Source organism: Octopus sinensis, linkage group LG6 (assembly GCF_006345805.1).
Source record: "Octopus sinensis linkage group LG6, ASM634580v1, whole genome shotgun sequence".
Classification (NCBI taxonomy): Eukaryota; Metazoa; Mollusca; class Cephalopoda; order Octopoda; family Octopodidae; genus Octopus; species Octopus sinensis.
In genome coordinates this window covers 92982461-93006735 of record NC_043002.1, presented here as the reverse complement: position 1 = coordinate 93006735, position 24275 = coordinate 92982461, and the positions used below count along the sequence as shown (strand labels likewise).

The 24275-nt window shown below is 36.0% G+C and overlaps 3 protein-coding genes across 5 annotated transcripts in view; 2 read left to right on the top strand and 1 right to left on the bottom strand.

The window, feature by feature from the left end:
• Positions 1-13622, top strand: part of LOC115213407 (phosphorylase b kinase gamma catalytic chain, skeletal muscle/heart isoform) — a 106201-nt gene extending 92579 nt beyond the window's left edge. For both annotated transcript variants that reach the window (XM_029782361.2, XM_029782360.2), the window contains exons 12-14: positions 1259-1303; positions 8815-9786; positions 10012-13622. In XM_029782361.2, coding sequence (XP_029638221.1) covers positions 1259-1303; positions 8815-9075 — 306 coding nt within the window. In that variant the 3' untranslated portion in view covers positions 9076-9786; positions 10012-13622. The remainder of the gene's footprint in view (positions 1-1258; positions 1304-8814; positions 9787-10011) is intronic.
• Positions 13623-14604: 982 nt separating this feature from the next.
• On the bottom strand, positions 14605-21482 carry LOC115212930 (60S ribosomal protein L23a). The gene is made up of 5 exons (XM_029781763.2): positions 21328-21482; positions 18840-19128; positions 18277-18453; positions 15909-15978; positions 14605-14662 (listed from the first exon to the last, which is right to left on the bottom strand). The coding sequence occupies exons 1-5, from the start codon at positions 21380-21382 to the stop codon at positions 14648-14650; spliced, it is 606 nt and encodes a 201-aa protein (XP_029637623.1). The 5' UTR covers positions 21383-21482; the 3' UTR covers positions 14605-14647.
• A 5-nt stretch (positions 21483-21487) lies between these two features.
• Positions 21488-24275, top strand: part of LOC115212950 (ras-related protein Rab-34-like) — a 50397-nt gene continuing 47609 nt past the window's right edge. Inside the window, exon 1 of one of the 2 annotated variants that reach the window (XM_029781802.2) lies at positions 21488-21593. The gene's annotated coding sequence lies outside the window, so the exon portion shown is untranslated. Of the gene's footprint in view, positions 21633-24275 lie in introns of both variants that reach the window. The other variant, XM_029781803.2, reaches the window with a different exon arrangement.

Here is a 24275-nt window from a genome sequence, read left to right as displayed (position 1 = left end):
ACGCAATGAAAATTTTAGAAAATAAAAGTAAGAAATAAGTGGAAATTTTACTGGTGACTGTGTTACATTATAAGGCACAAAAAGAAAATGACTCTCCCCAGACACAACAGAATTTGTTTCAACACATGAACTCATATAAAGAATCTTGCAAACCAAATCCAAAAACGAAATAAATATTTATTGATTCTGTGAAAATATATTCAATCAGGAATACCTAATTTTAAAAAAATTCCTCAATAAAGAAAGAACCAGTCTCTAACTTAGAAACAAATCTCTTTCAGTAAAATTAAATTCAATCATAACAAACTGCTAATGTTTTCTATCATAGTATAATTTATATATATACATACACACACATATATGTGTGTGTGTTGCATATATATATAGTAAACTAGCTTTTCAAAAAAATATTAGAGAGAAAAGATGTATTTATACTGAGAATTAACATTTATCACCACCTAAGCATGGGTGTTATATAAGAACAGATGATACTGCTATTTTAACCCCAGGAGGGTGCTTCCTCCAGCTGGTTATTCAGTGCGTTACACACTTGATATGTATTGCAAGCAGGGAGAGAACTCCCTCCTCTTCTAGCTCAGAGACCACCAGATCATGTGGTTTCAATTTCATTTTGATCATCCTCAATGATGGATACTAGACATAATGGTAGTTTACCCTCATCATGCAATATATAGAAAACAGTGTCACACAGCCACTGGTTTTGCAACTAGCAAACTGGCTTGTTAATATCTATTAGAGATGAAAGCAGTATTTATACAGAGAAGTAATGGTTATCACCACCTGAATGTGGGTGTTCCATATGAACAGACGATACTGCTATTTTTAACCCCAGAAGGATGCTTCCTCCAGTTGGTTATTCAGTGTGCTTCATACTCGACATATATTGTAAGTGGGAAGAGACTACCAGATCATGTCATTTTGATCTCGTTTTGATCATCTTTAGTGATGCATACTCGTCTGCTATGCATTGTAGTATTGTATATATATATATATGTCTGTGTGTTGTATAGATACTGCTTTTTCAGTCAGTGAGATGGTCATAAATGGAATGTACTTTATTATAAGTTTGTTCGATCAGAACTGGTCTGAAGTTAAACAATAACAACAACAATACGTGTATGAAAAAGAATTATTTAATGTAAAGTTCATGTGTTTCAGTGATAAAATTTCTTATAATTGGTTTCAGTTATTAGTGACTTCATGAGTTTTAATTGCTCTGTTTTTGGTTAATTTCCAGCTCGGAACAGAAAAGAAATTATTCAATGCTGTTAAAAAGTTTAGGGTAAGTGAACTCATATCTTTATATATAAAAGTGAAGTTGTGTGTCTGTCTCCTATGATATAGATTCCTAACTACTCCCACATTTTGCGGTGCAGTGTAACCAAAAGCGGGTATCTTATAGTTGTGATTCATATCGAGCCCTTCTGGGTATTAGCGCGCGTCTACGATGAGTCTACAATTTAAAAAAAATTTACCATCATTTTTCCCATTTTTAATGCATTTTTTTGCAATTATATAAAGGAAGTAACTCTCTAAAAATGTTTTATTAAATCTCAGAACGTAAAAAGCTACAGTAACACCCTCCTTTGTGGTTAGCCATATTGAGATGGCTATCATACTTTACATCTCCAAAAATGCTTATATAGTTATTTCCCTTACAAACCCGAGCAATGCCGGGCGATACTGCTAGTATAACCTAAAACTTAGAAATGAAATCCTGCCTGGAATTAGTTGGAGCTTTACTATGCAGTTTCACAGGTTCTTACAGGAAGGGATACATTTACATGAATCTAAAAGCATTCCCATTTATAATGTCCTAAATGATATTCACTACCATTGACTTAACCATTTAGCACCTTCATTACTGTGTCACATATAATGCTTGTTTATTCACATAGTTTTAATTATGCATTATCTCGTATCTTTGATATTTATCATATATTATCATGTATCTTTGATATTTCCATGACATTATTGTTTGCTTTTAGAATGACTTTGTAGGACAGCTGTATCTGGTCAGTTTGAACATAAAACAGGTAGAATATTTGTGCCAGATATGGTCAGTTTTAATGCTAACGGGTTTTCCCATTTATCATTCAATTTATAAGAGAAGTCAATGCTATGAATTTGAGTTTCCAAGAACACAAAGAAACAGAACTGTTACATGAGTTGATTCCCTTTTGACATTGATTTATGGCATCCAAAGCACCCTTGTGTAGGTTTGCTGTAGTATTGAAAAGTTTTTATAGTAGTAGCCTGTAATGATATCTCAATAGTGAGATGGTCACTGAACCTACTAGTTAACCCCACCCCCTCAAATCTCCACATCCTATTGTCGTAAAGAAAGGATACTTTAGCAGATGTGGTCCTACTTATCTCTAAAAAGATGAGATTGTTTTGGTTAGAATGCCTTTCTTTGTAGGTCTACTGGTTCAAGATTGACCAAAGGGTTAATCAACAACGAATAAGAATTTAGAAGGGCTGTAAAGTCATACCAAAACTAGCTTCGTCTGTGCTAGTGCCACATAAAAAGTACTGAGTCCACTCTGCAGAGTGGTTGGTGTCAACCACCCTATGCTTGCATAGAAGATGGACATTAATTGATGATGATGATGAATCCTATGATACCCCTTTTCAGCCAAAATGACTAGGAACATAATTTTGGAACCTTGATATGTAATTGTATTATATTTTTTCTTTTAAATTGTATACAATATATTTAGATAGGTATATACACAGTATAGCTGTATAGTTTTCAGTGGTTCTCAACTGGGACCCACATAAGATTTTGTTGTTAAAACTTATGTGCAATATATTAGGTACATTTCTACAATGTACAAAATATTTTTTACAATTGTTATGTTCATCATCATCATCATCATTTAGCGTCCGCTTTCCATGCTAGCATGGGTTGGACGGTTCAACTGGGGTCTGTGAAGCCAGAAGGCTGCATCAGGCCCAGTCTGATCTGGCAGTGTTTCTACGGCTGGATGCCCTTCCTAACGCCAACCACTCCGTGAGTGTAGTGGGTGCTTTTTACGTGCCACCCGCACAGGTGCCAGATGGTGCTGGCAAACGGCCACGGACGGATGGTGCTTTTTACGTGCCACTGTCATGGGGGCCAGGCGAGGCTGGCAACGGCCACGAACGGATGGTGCTTTTTACGTGCCACCAGCACGGAGGCCAGTCGGGGCGGCACTGGCAACGGCCACGATCGGATGGTTCGCTTACTTGTCACCGGCACTGGTATCACAGCTGCAATTTCCATTGATGTTGATTGACTTCGATTTTGGTTCTGCTTTCTGATATCTGATTTGATTTGGTTTGATTTTGATTTTCACTTGCCTCAACGGGTCTTCACAAGTGGAGTTTTGTGTCCCAAGAAGGAAAGGTATGTATAACTCGACTGGCTACATACCAGGTAGAGGCCACGGGTTATGGTCTCACTAGTCTTGCCGGGTCTTCTCACGCACAGCATATTTCCAGAGGTCTCGGTCTCTAGTCATTTCCTTAGTGAGACCTAAAGTTCAAAGGTCGTGCTTCACCACCTCGTCCCAGGTTTTCCTGGGTCTACCTCTTCCACAGGTTCCCTCAACTGCTAGGGTGTGGCACTTTTGCACACAACTATCTTCAGCCATTCTCGTCACATGACCATACCAGCGCAAACGTCTCTCTTGCACACCACAACTGATGCTTCTTAGGTCCAACTTTTCTCTCAAGGTACTTACACTCTGTTGAATCTGAACACTGACATTACACATCCATCGGAGCATACTGGCTTCATTTCTTGCAAGCTTACGCATATCCTCAGCAGTCACAGTCCATGTTTCACTGCCATGTAGCATGGCTGTACGTACACATGCATCATACAGTCTGCCTTTTACTCTGAGCGAGAGGCCTTTTGTCACCAGCAGGGGTAAGAGCTCTCTAAACTTTGCCCAGGCTATTCTTACTCTAGCAGTTACACTTTCAACACACCCACCCCTGCTACTGACTTGGTCACCTAGGTAGCGGAAGCTATCAACTACTTCTAGTTTTTATTCCCTGGAACGTGGTAGAAGTTGGTTTCTGCACATTTTCAGTGTTTATTGCTCCTGAGCATCTGCCACAGACAAAAACTATTTTCCTAGTTAGCCTTCCTTTGACATTGCTGCACCTCTTATGTGTCCATAGCTTACACTTGGTGCACCTTATAGAGTTTCTACCTACACCTTTTTTACAGATCGAGCAGGGCCATCTACCTGAAGGCATTTGTGATTGGTCTACCTTCCTACTTATTAGGACTTTGGTTTTGGCTAGGTTGATTCTAAGGCCCTTCGATTCTAATCCTTGCTTCCACACCTGAAACTTCTCCTCCAGTTCTGATAGTGACTCAGCAATTAGAGCAAGGTCATCAGCATAGAGGAGCTCCCAGGGGCATCCTGTCTTGAATTCCTCTGTTATTGCCTGGAGGACTATGATAAATAGGAGGGGACTGAGGACTGAACCTTGGTGGACCCCAACCTCTACCCGGAATTCTTCACTGTACTCGTTGCCAACCCTCACCTTACTAGCAGCGTCTCTGTACATGGCTCGCACAGCTCTCACTAACCATTCATCTATCCCTAGTTTCCTCATTGACCACCAGATAAGGGATCGGGGGACCCTGTCGAAGGCTTTCTCCATGTCAACAAAAGCCAGGTACAGGGCCTTATCTTTGGCTAGGTATTTCTCCTGCAGCTGACTTACCAGGAATATAGCATCAGTAGTACTTTTCCCTGGCACGAACCCAAACTGCATCTCATCTAAGCTAACTCTCTCTCTAATTAGTTGGGCTATAACCCTCTCCGTAACCTTCATTACCTGATCCAGCAGCTTGATACCCCTGTAGTTATTTGTATCTAGGGTGTCACCTTTACCTTTGTAGCAGTTGACTATTATGCTGCTACACCAGTCATTGGGTATGACTCCTTCGTGTATCACCTGGTTAACTATATGGGTGACTAGGCTATAGCCGACACTACCAGATATTTTGAGCATCTCTGCAGTAATGCCTGATGGGCCTGGGTCTTTCCCTGTTTTCATGCTTGTAATTGCCTTAACTACTAAGGAACTGTCAACTCGGATTGCTGGTTCCTCTGTTGGGTCGACATTCGGCAGACTCTCTTTATCCCATTCATTTTCTTCATTCAGCAACCTTTCATAGTGGCGTCTCCAAACCTCTCTCTTTGCATCCTCATTTAGCGCAAGTGAACCGTCATCCTTGCGAACACATTTCTCTCCTACCACATCACGATTCTCTCTCACACACTGTCTTGCAACACGAAATACCTCAAGTCTTTCATCCTCATGGTGCAGAACATTGGCAAATTTTTTCTTATCTGCTTTCCCTCTGGCTAAATACACCTGCCTCCTAGCTTCCCTTCTGGCAGTCTGATACACTTCCCTGCTACCACCGTTCTTCTATTTCTTCCAAGCCTGATTCTTTTGTTTAATAGCCGTCAACCACATTGTTCCACCACCACGTTATTTTGGGTCTTGAGGGGACTTTGCACCAGCCACAGATCTGGTCAGTGACTTTCAGCTGGTTGTCCCTTAGAAGCGTCCAGTTGTCTTCTACCCCATGTGTAGCTATACCCCCTTCTATTTCGTCAAAGGCTTCAAGTAACATGTCTCTAAATCTCTGTCCGTTCGCAGGGTCTTTAAGCTTCCAGACCCTTTTTCTCCATGTTGGTCGTCTTCTAGTCATCCTCTTAGTCCTGATCCTAAAGTCACTAACTACCAGTCTATGTTGTGGGGTACATTCTTCGCCTGGGAAGGTTTTGGCATTTATAAGCAGCCATCTTTCCCTTTTTCTGGCAAGGATGTAGTCGATTTGGCTAGTATGCCGGCCCGATCGGTAGGTGACCAGGTGGCTTGTTGGTTTCCTGAAGTTAGTGTTGCAAACCATAAGACTATTCGCATCGCAGAACTCCAGCAGCCTGGTTCCCTCCTCGTTGCGGGAACCATAACCGTAGCCTCCATGTATGCCATGGAAGCCCCCAGCATGTCGTCCAACATGCCCATTGAAGTCACCAGCCACAAAGAGAAGGTCCCTGTCATTCGTCAATGAGGTGGTCTGCAGTAGGGTGTCATAGAAACGGTCTTTCTGTCCATCGGGTAGCCCTGGCCGATATAATAGTTGCTAAACTATGATGGAGCACTAATCTAATCTTAAGTATTCTGTCAAATACTCTGACTACCTCGATTACCTTATCTACCCATTTTTCAGCGATAAGTATACCCACACACCCGACCCCGTCAGTATTCCCAGCCCAGAAAATCTTGTACCTCTGTCCTTTGCCTGTGAGGAACCTAGCAGAACCTCCTCTCCACCTCACTTCTTGAATGCAACATATATCAACACACCTCCCTTCAAGCAATTCAACGATCTCGCCAGACCTGCCTTTCAGTGTGCCAACGTTGAGGGTGCTAACCCTGAGGGTGTGGGAGGTATTGGCCCTAGTAGCATCATGAACCTGAAAAGAAAACTCGCGTTTGGCAGGATTCATACACAAACAATAAAACTCAAGTTCAAACTGAGTACACTACACTAACATATCTTGCAATGAATGACCACTACCTTTTATGGAAGGAGGTGGGGGTGGCGTAGGACTTTGAAGTGTACATGGGAGACAACAAGGATGAGAAAATTTAGGACTTCCTGTACCGGTGGAGGGGGTGGGAGGGCGGGTGCACCGCGAAAACTACCAGCCATGTATGGGCACCACTCAATTCTTGGAAAGGAATACTTATTAGTAGGTATAAAATACCTAAATTTGAGAGAGAGATATTTTGCAGATTTATGGGAGATACGTAAGCTAAATTTATCTTAGACAGCGATAAGGAGCTATAAAATTATAAATATATTTATTCTATATTTAACGAGACGTGAGGCTGATCGATAAAATTAGGGGGCCAATTATAGGATTATATGTATATTTAACACAAGACATGAGAGAGACATCGATATATTGAGATGAACTATAGAATTATATATATATATATAACTTGAGGCGTGAGGCTGAAATAGACAAAGTAAAAGTCATAACATAATAGAGATAAACAGGGGTAACTAAAGATCAATCAATTGCACAGAAATATTTCTGGTAGGTACGGGCTGAATTAAATTAATATTGCTTAGCTGGAATTCATTTTTCGGACGAAGTTGACAGCAACAGTTTGAATCAAAAAGTGGGACCGTTATTATTCAGTCGCTAGTGTATATGCATATAGGGTGGTGGTGAAGGGAAGTGGGAGGTCGAGTGGCAATCGAAAGACAATGTGAAGAGATGGAGATAGAGAAAGATATATCGAGAGGTGGGGGTCGCGGCCCGCGAAAACTAGCAGCCATGTATGGGCGCCACTCATTTCTTGGAAAGGAATACTTATTAGTAGGTTATTCCTAATATCTTTATATATAAAAGTGAGGTTGTGTGCTGTCTGTCTCCTACGATTTAGATTCCTAACTACTCCCACATTTTGCGGTGCAGTTTAACCAAAAGCGGGTATCTTATAGTCGTGATTCATATCGAGCCCTTCTGGGTATTAGCTCACGTCTACGATTTAAAAAAAATTTACCATCATTTTTTTCCATTTTAATGCATTTTTCACTATTATATAAGAGAAGTAACTCTCTAAAAATGTCTACGATGAGTCAACGATTTAAAAAAAAATTTACCATAATTTTTTTTCCATTTTTAATGCATTTTTTTGCTATTTTTTGGCTATAACTCTCTAAAAATGTTTATATAGTTATTTCCCTTACAAACCCAAGCAACGCCGGGCGATACTGCTAGTTTAATTATAAAAATATAATAGGGTTTTTTTAAACATTGAATAGCTATGAAGGTCCACCTGAGTAGAATACCAGTCACAGGGGTCCACAGGCAAAAAATGGTTGAGAACCACTAGTTTAGATGTTTGCCTTGTAACCAACAAGTCCCATGTTTGATCCTACGGCATCATGGACAAATATCCTTTTATATTGCCTTGTGAGTGAACTTAACTGGAAACTGTATAGAAGCCCATTAAGTGGATAGTGCCTGTAATTCAAAAGGTACTGCTTTGTCACACTGATTCTGCTTGAAAGTTAAGTTAGGGTACATGTGTCTGTAGAATGTTCAGCAAGTTACTGTTTAATTCAGTTGATAGATTAAAATCCTGGATCTTTACGGTTTGAATGGCAGTTTTTTCTAGCAGTGTCATATGAAATTGTCACCCATAATTATGACCCTAGTATCGATCTATTGCATTTCAATCTGTTTTAGGGTTAGGGATGGGGGGAAGGGTATCTTTTTTCTCTTCACAAATGTAAATAAACCCAATCTGTTTCTTAAACAAGGGACATATTCATACGGCACAGAATGTTTTCTTTTACCTCAATAGACGTCAGTGATTGGTTGAAATTGCAGAAAAAACAACAACAAATATCTAACAAACTATAGAATTTTCTCAATAAAGCCAAGAGAAAAAGAGGTTTTATAAACACATTCTACCACTATATGAAGTTTAAAATTTTTTAGTTACCTAGAAATTATGCTAAAAACTGCTGTTCAAACCGAAAAGATCTTAAAATTCTTGTCATCAAATGACAGAGATGAACTATAATGCGAGGCTTGTGTGATATTTAATAAATTGTATCTCAAGTTCAGCTATTTTATTGTTAAAGATTATATGGCAACTTTTAAAACATTTCTTTGCTGAAATTGGCTTTCAGACTGTTCTGTCACTGATTGAAACTAAGTTCTTTTCATTTTTCTGATATCTTTGCAGGCTGGCATTATATGTATTCGGTTTTTCTTCCGACTTCAGTACTTTTATCAACATCCTCAAAATGTCTCAGTGGAAACACTACTCAAAAATCCTTACCAACTGAAGACTATCAGGAAAATTATAGATGGATGTGCTTTTAAAGTCTATGGGCATTGGGTAAAACGTGGAGAAAACCAAAATCGTGCAGCTTTGTTTGAACACTGTCTCAGAGATGACTGGAAAACCTCCGACACCTGGAGGTCGTCTGAATTAACTCGATAACTAATTCCACTAACACTTTTTCTTTTAGCCACATTATTTCACCTCTCCATTCCTGCCTTACACCTATCCTCAATATTTTGTATATACTTATATTGTCTGCCTAATTACATACACTCCATTCTTTCAGAGACAAGTGAAAAACCAGAAGTGTCTTCATTTTCATCAAATAGTATTTTAAGATTACGACAGTTAACATTTTAATTTAGATTTTGTAAATAGTTTCTAAAACTTTTAAAATTTAAAACACTTTTAATTATTTAAAAAAGTTATATTTTATTAAGCACAACATCTGTTTTTTTAAAATTATTTTATTTACCAAAATTTATGTGTTTAGATGTATTAACGTTTACTTGAATAGTGTTAGTATTACTGAATTTGTCTCAAAGTACAGTCTGAAAATTCACCAACGGGCATACTTTTATAGAGTTCTTACAATAAGATAGTGAAGTTACTGCTGGTACAACCATTTATCTTCCTCTCTCTTGCTGCTTGATGTAGGATTCTATATAAGTTTCAGTTGCTTTGCTGAGTTCTGATCATTTTTACCTGCAACTAGCTCTTTCAGCACTTGCATTCATTTTACATATAGTATGTAATATAATTACTTTACTTGAAGTTAATTTTAAATTATTATATATATATATTTGGATTTAGTGAAATTGATCAAACATACATTTGGAATAGGAAAAAGTGGATGCAACAATCTTATATGTTTAACCCTTTCATTACTGTATTTATTTTGAGATGCTGTGTTTCTTTCAATTACTTTAAATATAACAAAGAATTCAGTAAAATAACTTAGTTATCATTCAGCTAGTGTTAGGAACATAAATTGTGACTAAGGTTTGGTGGAAGATTTTAATCCAAAACTTTTAATGAAAACAAGACATTTTACCACACAGCCAGAGCCGGTTTTGGCCGGATTAGTAACAAAAGGGTTAAACCCAAAGTTGTTTTGTATTTTGAAAACATTAGATTTTTATCTGCCATGCTATTTTATAAGAAATCATTAATTTAAGAAACTTGTTTTTTTTTAATGGAAATTGTCTTAGAATTTTCTAATTAGCGGCTTTTAAAGAAATTGAATAATTTACAGTTAGACTTGTTAAGGTTATTTCTACAGATTTTCTATACAAATTATAGCCAGCACTGATTTTGTTATGATGTGTTATATCCGAGAAGCTAGACGTAAACAATGAAACCGAAGATGAAAAACGGGTGCGTTTGTATACCTCTAGCATCTTGGATACAAAACATTGTAGCAAAATCAGTGCTGGTTTTAATTTCTATAGAAAATCTGTTGAGATAACCGTAAGTGATGTAATAGCACTGCTAACACAGTAGAGCAAGGTATAGATTTGTTCCAGCTCTACTGCAATTGCATATTAGCACAGATTTTTAAATGTAAAATTCCAGTATTTTAGGCATTGTAATTCACTGTCTTAAATATGAATTAGAATTCATATTTGTTTTAATTTAAAATGTCATTGAAATGATTGACAAACCCTGAAATATGAGGCAGAGAAGATAGAAAAAATTTTTTTTTTTTTAGTAAAAAACTCATTTGTTCTATAATTAAAGGTTTTCCATCCAACAAAATCCTCTCTGATACTACTTTTGTTAATATGTTAAGACACATTTCTCCAGTGCTGCTTTTTCCTGTTCCACATCACTCCCATCCCCTGCTTCATTTATATTCTGTCAACTGTAGTTTTCCATAGTGTCTATAATTGAATGAGGTTTCCATTTAGGTGGGCATTATTTAGCTATTTATGAAATGGTGTGTACTATGTAAGGGTGATAATCAGCAAACTATTCTTAAGTTCCATTTTTTTTTTTAACCAATGAGTTGATAATATTTAGCACCTTTCCAAAACAGATAGAATTTTTTTATTAATTTAGATAAAAAAGTTTCTATTGACAAGAGTTAAAACTGTTTCATATAAGCAATTCTTATAGACTGCAATTGCTATTGTTTTTTAAATATCAAAACCCTGCCAGACAGTTCCATCATGTATGTATATATGTCACTACACTGAAAGTCATACCTATTTGAACAGGGTGATTTGAGACATTAAACGAAATATAACCAATAATTTTTGTATCTACCCATTTCTAGTAAGATATTGCATAGAGATCATTCATTTAAGTTATTAATCAATCATATTTATATAAGCTTTAATATAGAATTTAAAAATTGGCACACCAGTTTTTAACACTTTGTAATACTTTCCTATATATTAACTTTTTTGATATTAACATTTTCTAATAATAGCTTTCAGGTTTTTACAAAGGACTTGTCTTTTTCTAATTCTGTTTTTTTATCACAAACATAAAAACGATTAAATTATCGCTAAGATAGTGTTGAATAGTTTACGAATATATCTCCTGTTCACCAAGCATTGAATTTATTTTCAAAGACTTAATTAGATTCAAGTCATTGTCTATTATTAATTTTAGTGTATTCATGTTTAGTTTTGTTCTAGTATTTTAATCAGCACAATGTTCCAAAATACTCCATCATATCAAAGCACCAACTGGTTGTAACAACTATACTTGAAGCAAAAAAGAAAAACAAACAAACAAACAAAAACAAAGCCTAAACTCAAATGACCCATTCCCCCCACCCCGGTGTTTAATTAAATATCTGAAACACTTCTATTATTCACAACTCCAACAGATTAATGTTTACTATAAGAGTGCCGTGCTGATCAAACAGAACCCTATTATCTATCCCTTCCACTCACTCCCTTGGTTAACAGAGCTGGTTGGAGTCAATATACCTCCCGGTGTTTCATTATGTGATAAATTTTGTTTTCTGTTGATTATTAAATAAAATGGAATTAACACCAAAAATTATAAATGAAAAAAATCCTTCTTATTCCATGTTGACAAGATCTGCCAATAGTCTATTAGTCTCAATGTTGTTGATAACACCTTACTCTCTTAGCAGCCTTTCTTCATAAGTATCTTCAATAGCTGACCAACTATTAAAATTGTAATTGTATTAGTTGAGGGATTTTTCCAAAAAATAACTAAATATCAACCAAAGTGCTTTGGTAGCTAACTTATTTTAGAGCTAATAAATAATATTCAATCATGAATTTGAGCTTCATTATAAATATGCTATTTCTGTAGAGTAATTTTATTTGCTCCTAAAAATCCAATAAAAACATGAACTGATGAGCTTCCATAAACATCTTTATTCAGGCCTTATAACTACTTTTTAAAAATATGTGGCTCTAAGAACCCAATTATAGACACTCGTTTTTATTAATTTTAAACAAGTTCTCACTTGATTAAGAAAACAGTAAATTTCTTTCGTCTCTAGGATTTAATATGATCAAGATTGGTATCTAATACACTGTTATCATTAGCATATTAATTTATCTTGTTTCAAATGCTACAGTTCATCATACTTAAAGCATGGATTTACAGTAACCAACACTTAAAAAATGAAAAGTAAAATGTTTGAAAATGAAGTTATTTCCTTAGAAATGGTTTTTTTTTTTTTTTACTGTTTTGTTTGTTCAAGAAACAAAAATTTACCAGAGGAATTATTAAAAATAAAGAGATCTGCACAACTCCACTTGAAGTCTAACAATATTTTTTTATAATTTTCGACATAGAATCTTGTATTAACTTTTCATCACAATGTTTTTTTTTCGGGTTTTGATAAATTATATTTGGTACAACTGAAAAATTATTTATAAATTGTCCATTTTAAAGAGCATCTGTCAAGACACATTCATGGAGGAACTATTACATGCAATATATTTTAAACATCTTATTCTAAACAAAATAGTCATGCTGCTTGTTAGTTGTCTAGAGAAAATCGTCTTATAGGGCAGCTAAAAACATTGCGTTCTTACAGTAGGCAACCATACATTTTGTTAAGACCTTTTCAGGAAATGTTTTAATGAAAAGCTTATTTCAAATGTAGGTGAATAAAGCTAATTAGAAGGGAACGTTAAAGTATATTACATTTAAGCCAACCTATTATACTTAGAGATTAATATAAATGTATCTACTATTCAGATATGATTTACGCCGAGGTCGACTTTGCCTATCATCCTTTCAGGGTCGATAAATTAAGTACCAGTTGCAGACTGGGGTCGACCTAATCGACTGGCTCCCTCCCCCAAAATTTCAGGCCTTGTGCCTAGAGTAGAAAAGAATATATATATGTGTGAGACTGAGCATGATTTTAGAATAAGTACCAGTTAGCTAAATACTCAGAGCAAAGACATAACAGCAATAAGCCAACAATAAAACATCGTTACCTAATTACAGTATAGCTGTGTGCTGTCATAGTAACTGGATTATAGGTTGCTATATATAATATTCTGCAAATGACACTTTGGTTTTAGCAGAGTACTATAACCAGCATCCTGGTTTCAAATTTCAATTGTGAAATCAACTGATTTCACTACACAATCATTTGATCTTGCCAGGTATATAAAGAAACATATCACCAAATATTATGACACGTTTCATTATGTCACTGGTTTTAAACAGGTAAACGTAAAATGTTGCATCAATTTGCATGTAATAAAACCTCTGTAATGTTAATTTAAACCAGAACTACCAGATTGTGTTGGAATAGTTAAATTATTCAAGGTAAAAAACACTTTTTGTTGGATTAATTACTATTTTACTTAATCTTTTCATTTACAATTTACTCATGCTTTAAAGTGATAACATGTAAAGAGATGCCACCAATTTAGCTTGTTAGTATTATAGCTGCTACCGTGTAGCTCAATGTTTAGAACAATTTGAATGTAAACCCGAGTGGAACAGCAACATTACTCAAAACTAGACTTATTACAACCTAACTATATGACTAAATATAACTGTCCAACCTAAATTAATTTTCACTTATACAAGCTATTACCAGAATACCAAAAGAATGTTTTTATTTTATCCACCAAAACTAGTGTGAATACTATAAGTTTTTCACTTGTCAATAACCCTTTCCCTCCTGAAAATATTGTTCATGTGTCATTATGATTTGAGAAAGAAGACGGGAAATATTTATTTTGTTTTGTTATATGATTAAAGCTATCAAAAACTACAAAAAAAGTTGTCTTTATCACTAATGGACTCTCAAACAAGATTCTTCCTTCTGTATAAATCATTTAGCACCAACAAGAACTGTCTTCCAAAAAGTGTCAATGACCTTCACTTGCTGCAGCCAAACTGACCATGTAAGTTCATTTCAAAAAAGTACAACGAAAACCTTATAAATTTAGTTAAAAATATCAAGATACTAGTATTTAAAATAAATTCTCATTTGCTATGAAACTACGCAATCTCAATTCTTTAATGCAACCATTAAAATATAAAAAGGTTCATTATTTCATATACACTACAGGCATTAATGAAACTATCAAAACCAAAAGACAAACTGGTTTACAACTCAAGTACACTATGAATAGTATTTTGATAATAACTATAACATAAATCAATAGTGTTACTTAGAGACAGGACACAATGAGATCAATAAATGATAAAAAAGAACACTAAAAATACATTCACAATAGTTTATTCGTATAAAGCTATACAGTACTGTTTAGATGATGCCGATCTGAAAATAGAAAAAAACAAAAAATTAGTTACACAAATTAGCTGAAACCTATTTAAATTACTTTCAAATGTAATTCTTAATTATTCATGCATTCTCTTGTAGCTTTGAGATTTTGAGGAAGTAATTACTTTTAGAATTACATTTTAGGATAGATGGCAGAGGCTAGTTTGAATGCTAAAGGGTTAAATACAAAAATCATTCAAGCCCACCATAGTTCTATATTGGAGGTAACTTGCATTTTGCCTAACAATTCCACAAAGTAGATAGCACAAATACAAATAAGAGTATGGGAAAGCCAACAGAAGCTCTGCACCACCACATTCGATGTCAGCAAAAGTTAGATGGGTTAACACTTTCAGGAGAAATTCTTAATGGGAGCCAGGGCCCTTAAAGATTGGTCAGAGGAACACATTGCTTGCAGATTTCATTAATGAATACCCCCCCACCCAACATTTGCTTTACAATGTACTGAAAGAACTCTTGAATCAACTGAACTAGAGATGGCCATGAGACAGGAGGAAAAGGATATTAAGATGTCATGTATTCTCTAATCATCTGCAACCACATTACTGAGTATATTGGATGCAGTATGAGCCAAGAGGAGTTACTTGATATTCTGTAAAAGCAAAGATTAGAATAATATGCTAGTATATTTTGACATGGCTGATATGATATTTTATAATTTAGCTCACAAGGATTGGGTTAATCTGAATCTTTGATAAAAGGTATCACACATTGGAACTGAAATCAGAAACTTCTTTACAACCCATTTCATTACAGACATCCCTATGTTAATTACAGTATATTCCAAATGTACTCAGAAATTCTAAGAAACTATATTTATAAAAAGATATGCACCTCTATTGCACAATTCACCATAACTGTTTTAACAGTCAGTTTTCCATTCTCACATGGGTCAGATGGAATTTGAATGGATCTGTTGTCTACAGCTGGATACTCCTGTCAGCAACCCTCATCTTTTCTCATGTAGGGTAAGATTTCCCCAAGAAAGTGACACAAGTTTGCAACTATCATGTGTAGTCAAGGCAAGGAGACAAACACTTACATAGAAGCTTCTTTCAATTTGTCTACCAAACCCACTCAGAGCTTTAGCTGACCCAAGGCTATAGAAGACACTTGACCAAGGTGCCCTACAGTGGGACTGAACCCAACACTATATGGCTTGGAAGCAAACTACGTACCACAGCCATACTTGCATAGGTTATAAAAATGTTAAAATACTAACCTTGTTTGCAATATCCAGAGCATCGTAATCTGACACTAATTTGACGTAAGCTTTCTTCTCTCCATCAGGCCTACAAAAATAAAATAATCAGAATTTAAGGCAAAGACAATACTGACACTTGACAAATAAACATTTAAATTATTGAAGATGAACTACAAATCAACAGGCAAGAGAGTAGGGAGATATAGCATCCGCTTTGTAACTATGTTTTCAATTCTATCTTACTCTGCTGTACTCAAGAGACCTGCACACCACAACAGAAATGAGATCCTAAAACCAAGGTATCATTGAAAAGGCACCTAGTACACTGTAAAGTGGTTGGCATCAGGAAGAGCATCCAGCTATAGAAACCAACCAAAACAGATCATGGAACCTACTTTGCCAGCCCCTGTCAAGTTGTTCAACCCTTGTCAGCATAGAAAATACGCTAAATATTGTTGATGCGGTGGCACTTTGAGCAAGTGTATTTTAACGCAACTACATACTAATCAATGCTCTGAATGGTAGACAGAAACTATATGGAAGCAGCACGTTAGTTACATTCTGTGCTTTGAAACAATTTTGGGAAGGAGAAAGAGTTGACATTCTTTATCATGCAATTCCAAAGACTGGTAGAATAAAAAGTCCTTTGCTTGAGCAACAATAATGGCTCACAGCAGCATGGAAAAAATATATGTAAAACAAAGATGACCTCAAGTTTCATCTAGTGACCTTTTCACAACTTGAATCAAGCTCAAGAGTTAAGTTTGGGTCAGTTCCTGTATCAATAATTCACTATCTTACTATGAAGGATTTTGGGACATTTTAGCAAGCTTAATCTATATTCATATCATACCTGCTACATTAGACAAATATATTATTGAGGTATTATTCTATCATAGCCTTGGGTTGATAATGCCTAATGAATACATCTATTATGTTAAAAGTAAACATAGTTATTGGAAATAGACTAAAACCTTTGAAAGAAATAACTAATTTCAACGACATACAGACTAACATCAATATTCATACCAACCTCAATGCCAAACAGTTAAGTTAAAGAACATTTTCTTCCTTCATAGCTTAGGGAAGGAAGGGTCCATAATTCTTTATAGGACCTTCAGATTGGCAAGTGGGAAGATAATATCCTCAAACTGAAGACCTGGCTTGAATGCTTACAATAGAGTGCACTCTACTAAAGGAACCCAAGGACAAGGTAGTGGTGATGGAGTATGTATATATTCCAAGATATATATATATACACATTCAAGTGCCAGATTTTAGATCTATATAGGCATAAGCAGAATCAATAAGACAGACTCCAGAAGTTTCCATGTACCAAATTCTATAAGTTACCAAGGTATGAGTTCATGGCAGGCACTTGACCAAGCTGTAGTACAATGGAATGGAATTGTAGACACAACATGCCAGTATATATCCTGCTAACATATAACAGAAAACCAGCCAATGCACTAGCTGCTGAGGGGGAGGAGAGAAAAGCACCTTTCAATTAAATTTAAAAAATGACGAGCCTAATAAAAATCATGTGCAACAACTCAATGTGTCGCTGAAAGACAAGTATAATAAAATACTATGTATAAGAAGCCTATAGCAGCGAAGCAAGGTCAAGTGCCTTACATTGTGATACAACATTTACAAACAATATAAAAACCCACAACACCTTTAACCCTCCAGCATTTAAACTGGTTAGATCCAAACTCTCACACCTATCCTACAATGTCATTCTAAAAATAAAACAATATCAATATCTCAAAAAGTAAAATCGCTGTCTCCCACACACGGGCCTGTGTGACAGCTCCATATCAAATCTTCCAACTTGTGCCAGCATGGAAAGCAGATGAAAATGATGATGAGATAACACATAAGAATTTTAAAAAATGAGAATATGCATTACATTTGACAAAGTAATCTGAATGCTGAAGGGTTAAGGTTACTTTTGTACATGTATCTATTAACTCCCTGATAGAAAGACTATCTTCAAGTATATGTTAAATAAAGTACTTATCTAATGCATTCACTATTAACCCTTTAGCTTTCAGATTATTCTGTAAAATGTAAAGCTTATGTATTCACACCAAGTAAAATTAATCTTGCATCATTTCATGGCTTTGAGATTTCAATGATGTGATTGCTTATTTTTAAAATGACACAATAAGATAGCTATGAATGACCATATCTGACTAGTTTGAACATAAAATAGGTAGAATATTTTGGCCGGATATGACCGGTTTAAACACTAAAGGGTTAAAACCCAAACTGCTAGGAAACTGCCAATCTTCCTCCAAAGACACCATAAATGAAACACAGACTGGTCATAAAAGTTTTCCCACCAAGTAACATTAAGTGGTCTCCAGGATGAAATACTCACCTAATTAATGTATTGACTTTTTCAGCATCAATGTCATACAATTTTTTCACAGCCTGATTGATTTGATGTTTGTTAGCTCTCTTGTCAACAATAAATACCAATGTGTTATTGTCTTCAATCTTTTTCATAGCAGATTCTGTGGTCAAAGGATATTTTACAATCCTAAATTGATCAAATCTGAAAGACAAAAAAGTTAAATTAATACATGAAAATGACCAGATACCAACAAGTAGAACTACATCAATGGACTACATTAAACCAATAGCTGCTAAATAATTGACCTACAATTTGCTAGACAAACTCTGGTAAGTTTCTGCTCAATAACAGACTTCTTTTAGATTACTTACATCACTCACCCAAACTCCTTACAAGTATTAGAAATAAACTTTGTATCACTTCGTACTATTCCTGACACTGGAATGTCTCACAAGAAATACAGTAACATGAAATCATTTTAGAGTGAATTTGCAATGCATGTTAATATAACATACATTCCATCTACATCCTTTCCACTAAAAAAATTAAAACTTCCATTATAAAAAAAAAAAGCATTTATCACTTACTTATCTTCACGTGTGCCAGTGCTTTTCCTGGGATATTTCGGGTCCCTCGGCAATCGAAGAGTACGTGGTCTCCTGAACTTCACACTTGTGTGTATCTTCTTGGTTTTCCTGGGATGAATACCTTTTAAGACTGCTCTCTTTGCTTGAAGTCCCTTAACAATAGCTTTCTTTGCTTGAATACCTTTCAAAACGGCCTTCTTTGCCTTCACAGCCTTTGACCTGGCTTTGCTAATAGCGGTAGGCCGTCTACGGACGCGTGGTTCTCTTTTCTTTTCTGGTTTTTTGGTAGCTGCAAAACAAAAATGTAACTATTTTAGACTCCTCCATTATACAAATTTACGGGTTACTATGACTGCAAGTGAAAGCTTTGGGATAGCTCACTCGAATCCCTATACCTATCAGAGCCGACCATGGGTAGCATCCTTTTCAGCTCAGCTGGAGCACCGTCTCTGTAGCTAAACAGACCTAAATGTGAGTGATAGTCTCCGTCACATAGATCACATTTGTATACGATCTTAGTTGTTGGAGTTACTGCGCTCGGTCCTGAATCAAGCAGGCCTTCCCAGCATGTTCACCCTGCTTCGACAATGCACTGGCTAGGACACGACCACCGCATCTCTAAGGAAATTTTCTATGGGGAGCTGGCATCTGGAAGAGCCACCGGTCGTCCTCGGCTTCATACGAGGATGTTGTAAAATGAGATTTGAAGGCCTTTATCAATGTAGAGTCCTGGGAAAGCCAAGCAGCTGACTGGCCAACATGGGGGAGCACCTTGGATGAACACCTCAATTTAGGGTAAAAGAGGTTAATGAGCACAGCAGCAGACAAGAGAGCCCATACCTAGTGGGGAAAGAAATGGGATACAGAAATGACGAGTAAGAATCGAAACACCTGTGTGGGGAAAAAAACCCCGATCTACCCTTTCCACGAAGAATAGCTATTCCGAAACTCTACCCTTTTAAAAAAATCAACCTTGTATATGCATATAAACGAAAAGAATCTTGTCAAAGTGAATACAGTTAAGTGGTCAGGAGTCGATGAATTAAATGATGTCCGCATCGTCCAATTAATCTTGTTTCGCTTTTGCTAGGAACGAATATGCGGGATAAAAATTGGGACTGACACCGCGTAAGCAAAACTGACCGGTCGGGGATGCCCTGGCGCCAAACACTCACTTTATTTGCATATTTTCAACGCATGCGTAATAACCAACCGGAACGTCAAGTACTTTTTCGGGTAACGGAGTATGAGATACCACAATTCAACACAAATCGGAAAATCACAATTATACTTTAGAAACTATGTTGGACCCAGTATAGTATCGAACTTGATCATCCGCCTGACGCCGGGGAAACAAAAGCTACATATTATTAACGATGAATTAAATATGCCACGTGTAAAAAATGTACATGCAACTAAAATTATCTCGATCAGAGTAATAGATAAGTGCTCCAACATGGTAGTTGGCCAATGAATTGTTGACAATTTAAAATATAATGTAAATGAGAGCATGATCTTTAAAATTTAACCTTTTTGAATACCAGAAATTCCAGTACTTAATTAACGTTACGTTAAAACAAGGAATTAGTAATTAAAAACGGTACTACTTAAGAAAAACGGTCCCGGTGCGCGCACTCGCGCAAGTTAGTCTGACTAGTCGATCCCACGACTACCTAGCAAAGTAAATAAAACACAAAAACACTAAGTAAATAATTCTTTAAAACAGAGGATTGACTAGTCACGAGTAGCTTGCGCGAGTAAGCGCGCTGGGACCACTCTTCTAAAGTAGTACCATTAAAAACACTGGGTAAATAAATAAACTCGTTCATATTAAAACGGTAAGGAGAAAAAAAAGATCGGCGAAAGTAAAGAATACATACATCCAGTATTTAAGGGTTAGGGTATTTTTGTTACGCCGAAAACGAGTGGTGTACGTATTCTTTACCTCCGCCTAAAACTCATTGAAATAACTGAATTATTAACAAAGAATAAAAAAGGCTAATTAAAAATACATTGAAAATTTACCACCGAAAATAAAAAGTTAAAGGATTACGTTAATATATCCCTTGGAATTTGAATTTTTAGAAACATACCAATTTATCACCAATTCTCACCATTTCATGATTGAATCGTGTCGTTATTGCAATAAACAAGCTTTCTATTACAGCAAATTCCCCCTGACGTTTAATTTAGATTATATTATTTAAAAGAATCTAGTTAATCGTTTTAAACATTTACGTTACTGTACACAACAGATATTTATAGTGTAAAATTTAAAATACTTGGTTTAGCCTTTACTTTTGTAAAACTAAAAAAAACGTAGCTCGTCCGACCATGTGGTTTAAACCGCAGCATGGTGCTATCATTAAGGTAATTTAACTAACGTAATGGGTGATTTAGACATACATGCAATAACAATATTCATAGTTGAGAAGGTTTAGAGGAAAATAAGAAAGAAATTGGTGTGAAAATGAAAGGTAAAACTAACTTTTAGAGGAAGATTTTCCTCCTTTGCTCGATGAAACCTTCTTCTTGGGAGCCATCTTGGTGTAAGAGACAGATTAGTGAAATCGGGGTTGACACGTAAAAGAACACGGAGTACCGTGTCATGAGAAATATTTCCGCTTCCGTGTCAAAGGTCAGGGGTCGTAAGAGAAAATTGAGGTCAGCTCGTTGCGAAGCGATACACACACATCACAAGTCGGGTGGAATCTGTTAACACTGTAGAAAGAAGTTAACAAGTTTAAATTACAAGTAAGTTTTTCGATTGGAATCTATGCTGTCTACGCTGTTGTAAGTTTAATTTTATCTCTCAGTTTCACTCTAGATTCAATGATGTAATTTGATTTTTAACTGTATGAATTATTTGTTGTGATGATGCCCGACTCGTTTCTAACCATCATCAACTTTACATTCTCCGATTACAGGATCTTACCCGGATATTTTCAGAAGTGACTGATTTGGACAGCTCGTTTCTTTTATAGTACCTACTGGTATTTTTCTTGTCAATTATGAAATATCGTTCATTATCGTCGTTTTCACCATAATCATCATTCACCGCCGCCGTGGTGGTGGCGGTGGTGGTGGTCATCATCATCATCATCATCATCCTCACCACCATCATCGTTGTCGTTGTTGTTATTGTCATCATCAACTCATTCCTCTGGGGGTTTGATAAAATACAGTTCATCTTTCAGGGTGGTTCTGTCTCCCTCAGGAACAAATCGGCTATGGTCGCATCTGGAGAGGGATAGGTCTGGCAAGTTAAAAAAGAAAAATACTCAAGACACGCCTTATATTACGATGACATCCCTACAACCTCAGTAATTGAGGGCCTAAAGCCTAATTAAAATTAAGGTCCAGTCAAGTACTGGAATCGATTTAATTATTTCTGTAAAGCATCTTAGAGATGAATGGAATTATAATATAAGACGAAGAACTTTATCATCAGTAACTCACCTCCTAAATTTGTGCCTCTTGTCTAAAAATTTGTTCTTAAAAAAATTACTTAAGATAAAGTGATTTGACATTTTTTTGCGGGCAGTCCTTTCAGTTTGAAGAAATTTATTTTGGAATTTCTTCAAACTGAAATTGTTTCTGATCAATTAAAAAAAGTACTTTCAGAAAAATAATATTGTTTATATCTAATTATACTCAACGTCGCTGTATTCATCATCCACTCCCCCGTCATCACTACCATCAAGGCCACCATAATCATCATCATCATCATCATCTTTGTGATGATGTGTTGGGACAGGTTTATGAATAAATAATGCAGCACTGTCTATCCGCACATCTTAATCCCCCAATGCTAGCATCCCTATTCTGTCCAGTGCACGATGTAGAACTTACCTCAATGACGCATTTTATGGCGTTTTTCAACGACACTGCAGTGTTCTTGAAAATTATCGGAAACTTCCAAGAAGTAGAAAAGTTTAATATGTAGACAAACACACATTTGAAAGAGAGAGAGAGAGAGATTGTCATATACGTATGGAAAATCCTGGAGGGGCTTGTTCCAAACTTCGGCCTTATATAGAATTAATGCACGAACTGATACAATACCCTATTGTATCAGTTAGATATTTAGACGTCCTCAGTTGTTCAACTGCTTACCTAAGGAAATCAGAAATATAAAAGGGACGGACCTTAACTGAAGCATTAAAAAAAGCAAAAAAAAAAAAAAAAAAAAGCATAAATTCCTAACGACGATACCGGACCAGCCAATCATTCAAAGATACACTCAAGGAAGATCAGCTGTTGCAATCTCAATCACAGACCAGCTTCCAGCCACGAAGCAACAACAAACCTGAATGAAAATAAATTAAGGTAGTGCACCAGCATGGCAGCAGTCCTATGATTAAACCACTAACAAAAAAAAAAAAAAAAAAAAGATTAAAAGAATGGAGTTTTGCTTTTAAACACGTTAAAAATATGACTGAATTCAATTTTTACATTTATTATATACTTATATAACTTTCTAGTAAATTTCTTTTACGTAGCTTGATTAGCAACACTTTTCTTCTATTATAATTCTATTCGCGTCTTGATGTGCGCCTTTTGACCTCCACTTCCTAGTTTTCCTATTAGGAGGGGTTGTACTTACTCATTTGGACATCTAACATTACCCCTATAATTTTCAAATTTATTGCCGAAAATTGTAAGGAATGGATATCAAAGCAACTTGTTTGCGCACATCTCCCTCCCACGGCTCTCTCCATCGTTTCAATCACCTTTTACTATTTATTCCTTCACAATAAGTCTCCTAAACATTCCCCTCCTAAACATTTTTGTCCTTAGTATTCTCTCTATCTTTCCTGTCACATGTCGTTTGTCTTATTCTCCTCGTCTTCTCCTTCTCCTTCACATCCACCCTGTCTCTTCCATTTCTTCCTATTTCTCCTCCTCCTCCTTTCGGTCTCCCGTTTCTTTCTTACATTCCCTTCTCTTTTTCTTTTCATTTCCTTAGTCTTTTCCCATCTCCCTCTCTTACTCTCTGTCGTACTCCCTCCTTAGTTTCTTCTATTTCTCCTTCACCTCAAATGTCCATCACGTTCCTCTCTTCCCCGTCTACATCACCATCTATTTCTGTCCATGTTTAATTTCCTTCTCCGCCCATCTTAAATTCCTCCCTCAAATAATTTTCACATTTGTAAAGACGTGTGACATAGTTCATTACTGAAATCTTTTATGATTAGGAAATACTTATTAATTACTAATGTCTGTCCTGTGGTATTTCTTTTGACCCTTTTCTGAGATCAAAGTCTGCTGCAGTCAACTTAGCCTTTCATCCTTTTCTTCTTCTTCTTCTTCTTCTTCTTCTTCTTCTTCTTCTTCTTCTTCATCATTCATCATCATCATCATCATCATCATCATCATCATCATCATCATCCATCATCCATTATCATCATCATCATCAACAATCATCATCCTCCT

Excerpts from the sequence above, each read along its gene's own strand:
- LOC115212930 (XM_029781763.2), bottom strand. The coding sequence starts at position 21,382 with ATGGCTCCCAAGAAGAAGGTTTCATCGAGCAAAGGAGGAAAATCTTCC. Across the intron at positions 18,454-18,839 it reads ACTGGCACACGTGAAGATAA|ATTTGATCAATTTAGGATTG; the intron begins GTAAGTGATAAA and ends TTTGTCTTTCAG. Across the intron at positions 15,979-18,276 it reads AAAGTCAATACATTAATTAG|GCCTGATGGAGAGAAGAAAG; the intron begins GTGAGTATTTCA and ends TTATTTTTGTAG.